Source organism: Akebia trifoliata, chromosome 11 (genome assembly GCF_017979445.1).
Source record: "Akebia trifoliata isolate Shusen 1 chromosome 11, ASM1797944v1, whole genome shotgun sequence".
Classification (NCBI taxonomy): Eukaryota; Viridiplantae; Streptophyta; class Magnoliopsida; order Ranunculales; family Lardizabalaceae; genus Akebia; species Akebia trifoliata.
In genome coordinates this window covers 45,216,146-45,227,648 of record NC_141385.1, presented here as the reverse complement: position 1 = coordinate 45,227,648, position 11,503 = coordinate 45,216,146, and the positions used below count along the sequence as shown (strand labels likewise).

Genomic DNA, 11,503 nt, shown 5'->3' with positions numbered 1-11,503 from the left:
CGAAACAAGAATGACTCGCACTCATGGTTTTTAAACTCGGTTTCACGTCTCGTCTCGTCTCGTTCAGCCCCGATACCGAGTTAACTCGGACGATACGTCTCGTCTTGTCCGGCATTTAGACAATCATTTTTAACCATTTAAAAATTCTGAAAATTTTAAAAATGATTTCTATTAAAAAATAAAACCAAAAATATATAAATTAAAAAAAATTCATAATATACCTATTAAAATAAGTAAATTAAATATTTACATTATTATGTACGTTTCATTTTGCACAAATGCACCAAACTTATTTTCCAAACACAATATTTAAAAAATACTAAACTTATCATCAAAAATATCAAAGCACTATCATTAAATAATTTATGCTAAAACACCAATCCATTTGAGCTTTCTTGAAAAAACACACAGGCACATTAATCCCTAACTTTCTCAAAGCACTACCATCAACCTAACAAATCCACTTTAATTTCGTCTTGAATCAAATAAAAAAGATGAAGTTTTTCCCTGAAACCTTACTTTTTTTTAGTCACTTAGTTGAGAAGATGAAGAAAAATTAATTTGAGTAAAAGAATATAAGGTTGAAAATGTTTAACTCGAATGAGATTTTGAAAATCTTGTCTGATACATATCATTTGTCTCACAATTTATTCATTATTGTTAGGTATTGTTTGTCTCAAACGAGTTATTGGAAAATGTCTCGCTTATCTCACGATACGTGGTCGTTTCAAATAAATTTGTGAGTTGGTCTTGTTCAACCCCATACCAAGTTAATTTGGGCGATATGTCTCGGTCTTGGACGAGTTTTAAAACCATGCTCGCACTAGGTGAAACGGTCAATGTAAGTCAACTATCATAGTGTCACGTTGACTAGTTCAAGCTTTCAAAATACGGGACGTGTCATCTGTAACTCGGGCGTGTCAAATGGATTTTATGTTTTTTTTAGATATTTAATATAAAATAGACTAAGGCTATGTTCGGATTGAGAGCAGAAAAACTTATTAAGAAAAGGGAATGGAAGAGAAACTCAATTTCTCTCCATCATATTTGATTTGACAGGAGAGAACTTGGGGACAATTTTGAAAATTTAAAATATCATAAAAGAGATTTAGGGGCAGAGTCAAAATTGTAAAATATTTTATAAGGGCTTCACTCTATTTCTCTTATCTTCTCCTATTTTGGAGAGAGAAAATTAACATTTTTTTTTCTCCCTTCTTCTCTCCAATTCTTTTCTTTTCCTTCCCCACTTAACAATCCAAACAAGAGAAATGGAAAGAAACTCACTTATTTTCTCTTCTTTCCATTTCTCTCAATCCAAACATGGCATAAGTCTAACGTTAGGTGCACTCTAAGCACAGCTTGTCCCACTATTCATCTCCTCTCAACCATCATTTTGGATCATAAAATCTAAAATAAGGGTCTCAAATGCACGATCCATCCCATTAAAAAAATATTAAAATGTTTATGGATATCCATGTTTGGGTATCATGGTTGGAGTGCATTTCTCATAAATACTCAAAATGGTTGGAAATCCATGGTTACCCATTAATGGAGATTAGTATTCTTGTTGGAGTTACTCTAAGTCACTTAGACACTTAGTAAGCCTAGGTTTCTAAACTTATTTGATACTAAAACAAGATTTAAAAACAAAAAAACAGGTTTTGTAATGTTTGTAGGAATTTTTATTTTTATCTTTTACAATTTCAATTATTGATTTTTCACAATTAGCGGTTTGAACGGTTTGAACATTGGTTCGAAGTAATCGACAGTTCTTGATGAAGAAACAATTCTTAACCAACTAGACAAATTATTATGTAAAATCCAATTGACCTTGGTCTAATCGTCGGTCCAATTCGACTTTTAAAACACTGAGGAGAAATTGAGAAAGTTTTAGAGCTTGCTTGCGATAAGATTGACTTGCACTACTCGAGATGGTCAATGTGAATCATCTCTCACGTTGAATCATGAGTTTTCAAAATACAAGGCGTGTCATCTCCAACTTGACCGTGTCAATTGGGTTTATGTGTTTTTAGATGTTTGATATAAACTTACGATTATTTCATGGTTCAAATCTTTGTTATCAATAAATAATATAACATAATAATTTTTTTTTTCTATTGAACAACTAATAATGTATTTTATTATAATAAAAAATAATAATTATTCAAATATAAAATAACATTTTAAACAAAATGTTTGCTTGCAAAGTTGGTTGAAGTTTGTGAATATTGATTCCAAGTCTTAAGTTCAAGACCTTAGCTACAAGTTATCAATCACTAAGCTCGTTTGCCTAACAAAAAATTAAACTTGTTCAATATCATATGATTTGAAAGATTCAACTCAACGTTGTTGGAAGACAAGACAAGATGCTTAAATTTTAAAACATTAGAGATCATCTTTAAAACCTCGTAAGTGATTGATTTTCAAAATCGATTGAGTTTATTTATTTATTTATTTTTTGGAAGGTAATCATGAAGTTGGGTTCTAAGGGAGTCGAAGATGTGGGAACACTTTCCACATGTCTTACCAACTTGCTAAGTTGGCATCTTCGACTAAGTTAATTGACTTTTACATTTTTGATACACAATAATCAAATTTTTTTCAAAAGTAAATATTTGTTATTTATAAAAAAATATGATTTTGTGACACCGATTATCTACCAATCAATCTTATAATGATAAAAAATTAAACTTTTTAATTATACATATATTAATAAATAGTTTTAAATTATTTAACTTAAACAAAACGAGATGACTCGGAGGAGTCAAATCGGTGTTCGTCGAGATAGGGGAACGAGAAGCTGGGCTTGGGTCTGGCATTAAGATGGGCTTAACGTATCTGATTCGGCCCAAGATAATCCTGACCCACGTAAAGTCCTTACTACCAGCATCGCAGCGAGGGTTCTCATTCTCATCTATCGTATCGCATTTCTCTCCGCCTCTCTGGACTCAAAGAGCTCTCACAGACAACTCTCGTCTCATTTGCCCTAGAACCCGGTTCGTCAATTTCTTCTACTCGTTTTCAATCTCAGACTATTTCATCGTTCTCTGCTTTTGAAGATCTTGTTTCTTGTTTTTTTTTTTTTTTTTTTTTTTTTTTAAATTCGATTTGGTTTTGAATCTGTAACAGCTAGTCTTCTTTTAGTTCTTAAATCGTAATGTTTTTATTTAAAATTCTGAATCTTTAAACTCTAATCTTTTTAGCCAAATGAGTACAAAACTAAAACCCTAATTTTTTTTTTTACCTTTTGCAGGTTTATATTAGATAAAACCCTTTAGCGACACCGAAGATGTCTCGAAAAGGGTTGATGGAGCAGGATCTAAGTAAACTGGATGTAAAAACTTTGCATCCACTCTCACCTGAGGTTATTTCTCGTCAGGCTACAATAAATATTGGTAAATTTCCTAAGATTTACTTATTTGTATTTTTTTATGTATTTCTTGAATCACTATCGATGTTTAAAGAATGTTGTCACGATTTGGGTTTTATGCACTTGTGCCAAATTTTGTTGTTTTAGGTACTATTGGTCATGTGGCACATGGAAAGTCTACTGTCGTAAAAGCGATATCAGGGGTTCAGGTAATTTATTCTCTTTTGTTCTGTTTTATATTGTTTGATTTGGTTTTAATGTACTGTCACCTATTTTGTTGTTAAATTTGTGAGTTTATTAAAGTGGTAGGTCTAGAATTGAGAAATAAAGTGCCTTGGAGGCAAGCCAATTTTGTAAATTATTATGCTGATTAGTTGTTATGAAAATAATAGCGTGATATAATTTATTTATTTATTTATTTTTTCAGTTGATTCCCATGTTATAGTGGGATTAAGTTGTCCTTTGAGGTCAAAATTTACAAGTCATTTGCAAATTGATCACCAAAAAAGATTGGAATTTGATGATAGACAAAGAAGTAAGAATATTTTTTTATTGTTGAAATATAAAATAGTAATATCTTGTAATTGTTATTAATATAGGTATCCAAACTTGAAATTTAAAATTTTTGGTGGCTACCTTAATTATGTAATTTTCAATATTAATTATTTATATATGTTATATTATTTGTTTTAAAATTCCATGCATGTAAGGCTTACACTTTAGGTAACCCTTGAGGCTCTAGGTTATCGAGGGCCTCACGCTTCAGTGTTTTGAAAACATTATATAGTTTGGGTTCCATCACTATAGAAAAGTAGATTCATCATCCTCTTCGTTGTTGAAGATGCCTTTCCCATCAATGAGAGGCCCACTAACTTATCTCCAAACATTTTTCATCGTAGAAGATTTCACCATCCAAGTTAGACTTGTCACCTCTATTAGTAAATTCTAAATTACCTTCTACTCCAGTATTAGACCATTGGCAAAGTCCAACTAGTTGTTTTCATCGTCGTTACTTCATCATCCAATGTTGGTGTCACATCCTAATCTCAAACTTCAAGTTTTCTTCAATGCCAATGTCAAACTGTAAAATGCACATCATCAACATTGCCGTCATCATTATTCCTTATCCCAATATTGGGGTCTGAAATATGAATCCTATTTCTCTTAAGCTCACATCCATATTGGGGATTGCCACTATTTTACACCCACGTACAATCTCACACAGCCCTCCTTTTTTCAAGGTTGGGATCTCTAATGCAAGCCTATCAGTTACAGAAGTAAAAGTTGACCACTTTGTTCAATATTTTGTAGCAGTCGACCTCTTTGCTTAGAAGTCTCGTGTATATCTCGAAGGACTTGATCGCTTAGTTTGTTGCTCTTGAGTCTTTGAGGAGGTTCTTCAATTCAAGGAGTATTAGAAGCTTTAATTTCATTGGATGTGTTTTGAGGCATGATAGATTAGCTTCAATGAGAAGGTTCAATCTCATAATCATGAATATGTATGGTTTATGAAAATTGTAGATAAATTGGATACCAAATGACCCTGTTAACATGCAAGTTTGGATACACACTCTAGGCTTGGCTTTGGCTCTGTGATTACTTGCTCATTTTAGCTTAGGTCAGCTTTGTTGGTTGGGCTTGACTTCGCTGATCTGTTTTACTTAAGACTACTTTTTATCAACCTAAAATTGAGTACTTTGCTTTGAGTTCTTGCAAAGCCTAGCTATCAGGTTCAAAGCTAGAGGTCACGGACATTCAAAGTACGCAGGCAGAATGGTTATTAGCAAGCGTTTAAACTTCTACAATGGGAGCAATACCGGAGCTCTCTTCAATGTGGAAAACACACCTAAGTGATTGTCATGTGTTTCTGTTTTTATTTTTATTTTTTTTCCTGAAAAGAGTAGCCCAAAATAGACACATGCACAAATAGCAGATAATGGGGGAATATCAAGCCCTTGTTATGGATACCAGCTATGTCTTTGTGCAAAGCAATATATTTGCAACCTGTTAGAATTAGTGTTGTTAATGTGGACAAATCATTATTAAATTATTGAATTTCTTGTTTATTAGATATGGTAACCTGTGAGATGGTCCAACATTGGTAGTCCACTAATCATATCTGAAAAATATATTTCTTTATAAATCTGGAATTATACTCTTTTCCTGGTTTGTTATTTCTGCAGACGGTTCGATTTAAAAATGAGCTGGAGCGTAACATTACTATCAAGCTTGGATATGCTAATGCAAAAATATACAAGTGTGAAGATGAGCGATGCCCTCGTCCTATGTGCTACAAGTATGGTGATCTCTAGGACCTAAGGTTCTTATCTTTTCATTGTTGCTCGGATTTTCATTATTTATGTTTAAAATTTGTATGCAGGGCGTATGGCAGTGGAAAAGAAGATAGTCCTCCATGTGATGTCCCAGGATTTGAAAATGCAAGAATGAAGCTACTTAGACATGTCTCTTTTGTAGATTGCCCGGTAAGGTGATTGGCCTTTAGACGTTAATGTCAATGTATATATCAACTAGAATATTGTGACATGGGCATAACCACTGGTCTATATTGGATGAGAGCGATTGTGTTAATTTACGTTTTTTGATCCATTAGTTTCTTTCGGAATCTAACTTTTGATTACACAACAGCGTGAATTTTCTTAACTCCATGTTTGAGTTCTTTTTACCCTCTGCAGTGAATTGTGAATCTGCAGTATGAGCTTTCTTCTAGTGGACATATGCAAAATTATTGAGTGAGTAGACAGCTGTATTCTTAATCATTTTTATCAAGTTAAGATCATAACTTGAAGCAAGATTGAAGAACAGAAGTTAGGTCTGGAAAACTAGTTGCTTGAGTTGAAAGTGGATAACATTTTACGAAAACCATTGAATGGTTGAAGGATCTAATGGACAGAAGGTGGGTGAGCCATAAGGTATCCATTGAGGTGAGATATTGGCTTTCGAGGGTTGAGTCCCGTCGACCAAAAGGTTAACAAACTACATAATCAACCAATAATATTATGAATTGATAAAAGACAATTAGAAAAATGGGGGAACTGATAACTCAATATCGTCATGTTTTTAGCATATCGAAACTGTTAATTCATGATTTATCTGTCCAGATTACTGTCAAAATTCCAATTTGAAGGTTTTTTTTTTTTTTTTTTTTCTATAAGCAAAATTTTTATTGAAAAGAGGACAAGGAGTCCTCAAGAGACGAAACAGCAAAAGCAAGCCCATAAGGCAACAAGAAAAAGAGTAGAGAAAAGAAAGAAAAACAAGGACAACCCAAACTAACAAGAGGATCACCCTTTACACACGAGATCCCACTGAAAGAAGAAGTCTTCAAAGGAATACCCCCCTGAACTCAGAAAAAAGCTTACACCAATAAAACAATAATTTCATAACATAATCCACACGAAGTTTAGTTTACAAAGTCGGTCACTAAAAATTTTATTTATGTAAACTACGTTTGTATAAAGATGTAGAGTGGAGACTAACCAGTGATAAAACTAATTTCTGCACTAATTCTTATTTGTGTATATTCTGTGCCATAGTTGCCTCATTTACTGCTCCCAATGACACTAATTGCAAATTTGCATTGAGGGCCTTGTGTGTCTATATTTGTGGTTTTCTCTCTATAGTGGATCTGAAATTTTTTATTTTGCTTTTCTATCATTTAGGGTCATGATATTCTTATGGCTACCATGCTCAATGGAGCAGCTATTATGGATGGAGCATTACTTCTGATAGCCGCCAATGAGAGTTGTCCCCAACCTCAGACTTCCGAGCATTTGGCCGCTGTTGAAATTATGCGCCTCCAACACATAATCATCCTTCAAAATAAGGTTGATCTTGTTCAAGAAAATGTAGCCATCAACCAACATGAAGCTATCCAGAAGTTTATTCAGGTCAGTTTTCTTGAACCATAACTGATGCAATATATATATATATATTTTGCTAAGCAAGCAAGAGATTATATACTTCTATTTGTTTATTTTACTGTTTTGAGTTAAATTGCAAACGTGAATTTTGCAGAAAACGGTTGCCGATGGAGCACCAGTGGTTCCAATATCTGCACAGTTAAAATATAATATTGATGTTGTATGTGAGTACCTTGTAAAAAAGATCCCAATCCCAGAAAGGAACTTTGTCTCACCACCCAATATGATAGTAATTCGATCTTTCGATGTGAATAAGCCGGGGTCCGAGGTTGATGAGATTAAAGGTGGTGTTGCTGGTGGAAGCATCCTTAGGGTATGCTGTTAATCCATTACTTTCAAAGATAGGTATCTAAGGTATATTTTGACAAGGATTTGTGGGAATCCTATTTATAACTGGCCGATAATTCATTATGCACATGCAGGGTCTGGAGATCTACTTTGCGATCCAATCCACTGGATTGGACGGTCCAAACCATCTATCTATCAATTTGTCTCTTGACTATTTACATTCTTTCTCTTGTTTTCTGGGAAAAATGCAACATAATGAATGGTTACATTATCCAATTAGGTGGATTTTCTCTTTTAGAGACCTAAATCATGGTTACAAAACCCCGTTTGACGTCTCGCCTCGTCCATGGATGAGACCGAGTTATCTTGGATGAGCCAACTCATTTCGGATGAGATAAAACCCTTTTACTCGTTTTACAATTATTTACTCATATATTTATATGAGAATAATTATAATTTTTTATTATAAAATAATGTTGATTAGAAGATGTTTAATCTTAAATCATATTTATTTTGATAAATATGTATTTAAATTACAAAAAAATTATTATTTTAATTAAAATATACAAAATCCTCGTTGACTTGGCTGAGTTTTATTGATTTGGACGAGATTTTCAAAATCTCAGCAGTCATCTCGTTTATCTCATGAGATTCGGCACAGTTGAGACGCCTTGTCTATTCGCCTCGTTCATGAACGATACCGAGATGACTCGGGCTAGTCATCTTAGTCTTGGATGAGATTTAAAACCATGACCTAAATGGGTCTTACCAATTTGCTGGTTCTGATTCAGCTGTATGTGCTATTCCTTCAGAAACCGGTTCAAATTTCTCACGAGTCCTGATATCCCTGTAAATCTATCATGCTTTAAATGTGGGAGCTGATGTGTTTTGGTAAAGTTTGCCTTTTTGGATCTCATAATAAGTTCTCTATGAATCACAATTAAAACAAGTTTGTGTTGTGCAGGGTGTTTTGAAAGTGAATCAATTTATTGAGGTCCGCCCTGGAATTGTAGTAAAAGATGAGAATGGTAACATCAGGTGCACTCCTATATATTCAAGAATAGTTTCACTGCAGGCTGAACAAAACGAGCTGCAGTTTGCGGTGCCTGGTGGTCTCATTGGGGTTGGCACCACAATGGACCCTACTTTGACTCGTGCTGATAGGCTGGTGGGTCAGGTTCTTGGGGAGGTTGGATCACTCCCTGAAGTTTTTGTTGAACTCGAGGTAAGAAACTGAGCCTGCAAATTAATTTTGCTGTTCTGAATTAACTGTTATTCACATGTACGTGTGTGGCTTTGTGTGCATGCGCGATGTCCATAAGCTTTTTGAACCAACACCTTGGTTGTAAACATTCACACGTACAAAGCAAACCAGCTCAAAATTGAAATAAAAACAATGAGCAATTTTCTTAAGTTACTATAACAGCCTTACCCAAAGATTTGGGGTCAGTTAAAAGGATCGTGTTTCTCCATTCCCCTTTGTCTAGTAGTCAAGTTTTCTGGTATTGAAAGTTGGTTTGTAGCTACGTTGACTATCTCGATCTGTGTTCTTTGGGTCTTCCCCTTGCTCTTTTACAACCAACAACTTGGATATTTCTTCTCAATTTGCCTTATTTGATCATGTCCTAACCATCTGAATTGACTCTCTCTTGGTTGATTGCCTATTGGAGATACTCCACATTTTCTTGAATTAGTTTATTTCTAATATATCTTTTCTCGTCTTTCCAATCATCTATCTCAACATCCTCATCTTTGCTTGGTTCAATTCATTAATATGATGCTTCTTGATAGTCCAACAGTTGGTCTTACTACCATCTTATAAATTTTTTTATATTTAATTTGATTGGTACGCATCTGTCATGTAACACTCAGGAGGCACACCTAACTTTAATCATCCAACTCTGATTCTATGGACAGCATTTTCTTCAATCTCTCCTTCCTTACATATAATTTTTTTTTTGATAAGTACCTTCCTTACATATAATAGACCGGAGATAATGTAAGTGGTCGTCCAATGGTGTCTTTAGACCATCAATTTTTACTAAACAAAACCCCCTTAGTGAGTACTAAATTTACACTCCAAATACCCAATATTGGTTTTAGTCATTCTAAAGTCCTTGGGTTCCAACATCTCTCTCCATATATATGAGTAGAATTTTCTTACATTACTAAAGAAAAATGTAAGAACTGATAAAAGAAATTTCTCTATGTAAAAGTACTATATTGACATAAGAGAAATACTGGTTCCCTGGGCTGGTCTCTCTTTTTCTTTTCTGTCTTTTTTACCCCTTCGTTTTTCAAAGAAAAACTGATTTGCAAGGTAAAATTTCTATGCTCTCCCCACAAGTAACTATCTCATCCCCTAGGAAAGTCCTTTGACGGGTAGAATGTGTTCTCACACATGCATGACAGTGGTTTACAAATGCATCTGCTCCCAAAGTGCGAGTTTGTGGTTTGAGAGGGCGACCATCTCATAATGCCAGCAGTTATAGTTACAACGGCCCTGAATCCTTGGTTGTGCATTGTGGATACTCATGTATTTGAAAATATGCTTCAATTATTAATAGCTTGCTTGTTGATTCTGCAAATAAATTACCTTATCCATGTGTCCTTGACTAATGGAGAGGAAGGTGGGTTTGAATGTTTGAAGACATGCCGAAAAAGCCCAAGATTGTTGTTCCATCTTTTACCCTGAGAGCGTTGCATTACTTTATCTTACATGTGCCTAGTAAAATTTTGTATAAAAATGATGAATGAGTCTATTGCTCTTGAATATTTTCAGGTTAACTTTTTTCTTCTAAGGCGGCTTCTTGGAGTCAGGACAAAGGGTACAGAGAGGCAAGGAAAAGTCTCAAAGCTGGTGAAAGGTGAGATACTTATGTTGAACATTGGGTCCATGTCAACGGGGGCTAGAGTAATTGCTGTGAAGAACGATCTCGCTAAGCTGCAACTCACATCTCCCGTGTGCACTAGCAAAGGGGAGAAGGTTGCTTTAAGCCGGCGGGTTGAGAAGCATTGGCGTCTTATTGGATGGGGCCAAATTCAAGCCGGAACCACCCTAGATGTCCCACCCTGTCCCATCTGAGTAAACCCCACCTGCAGAGGAAAGAAAAAAGAGAGAGAAAACAGTACTCTGTAACACAACACAAACAGTTTGGAGAAAATGTGGGAGGGAAGGCAACTACTAGGAACAATTTTTGTTAGGTGGAGAAGAAAACATGGTTTGATTTCTATTATGTTTTTTGTTTTTTCTTTCATTAGACTAAATGATATGGAGTGTTCGAGTGAATTGGGTCTGAGGAGTAAATTTTTTCCCAATTATGTTATGGAAACTTTACTATCAGGTACTTGGGATATGTCACTTTTTGTTATTGTTGTTTGATCATACTGCAATTTTTTTATTTATTATCTACACATTTGGATGCTGTCAATTGGGATTGCCTGGTATTTCAAGTCTTTTGAATCTTGACTTAGGCAATGTGTTGTGTGGCCCGCCTTTTATTCTCAAACCTTTTTGGTTTTTCTTCTCTGGTGGATTCCCATTTTGTGCTTTGCTCCAAACTTCTGGAAGAGCTATTATGTGGGAGAGTCATTCTTCTAAAATGCTCATTTAGTTTGTTCGGACCTTAGTGGAGCTGGTTGTGGCTTAGGAGGTTGTGGGTGGATGGGCTTGATAATTAAACCTTTGGTTCTTAAAGAGTTGTTCTTATTGAAAAGTGCATTTGCATACAGGCCAGTTTTATTTTTATTTAATGGATTAGTTTGAAGATTTCATTAGATTTCTAGACCCTTGGAGTCTCTCTATATCGCCTTTTTTGTGAAGTTAAAAAGACTGAAAAGGTAAAAGAAGTTGAATTTGACTACAGTTTGGGAATTTGAATATCATATTAAAGGAAGCTGAGGT

The 11,503-nt window shown here is 34.7% G+C and overlaps 1 protein-coding gene across 1 annotated transcript; it reads left to right on the top strand.

The window, feature by feature from the left end:
- Positions 1-2,849: 2,849 nt before the first annotated feature.
- LOC147392031 (eukaryotic translation initiation factor 2 subunit gamma-like) lies at positions 2,850-11,030 on the top strand. The gene is made up of 9 exons (XM_086457518.1): positions 2,850-2,996; positions 3,254-3,395; positions 3,518-3,579; positions 5,554-5,666; positions 5,751-5,853; positions 7,051-7,278; positions 7,406-7,624; positions 8,564-8,824; positions 10,382-11,030. Exons 2-9 carry the CDS (start codon positions 3,290-3,292, stop codon positions 10,682-10,684), a joined length of 1,395 nt encoding a protein of 464 aa, XP_086313644.1. The 5' UTR covers positions 2,850-2,996; positions 3,254-3,289; the 3' UTR covers positions 10,685-11,030.
- The last annotated feature ends 473 nt before the right edge of the window (positions 11,031-11,503 follow it).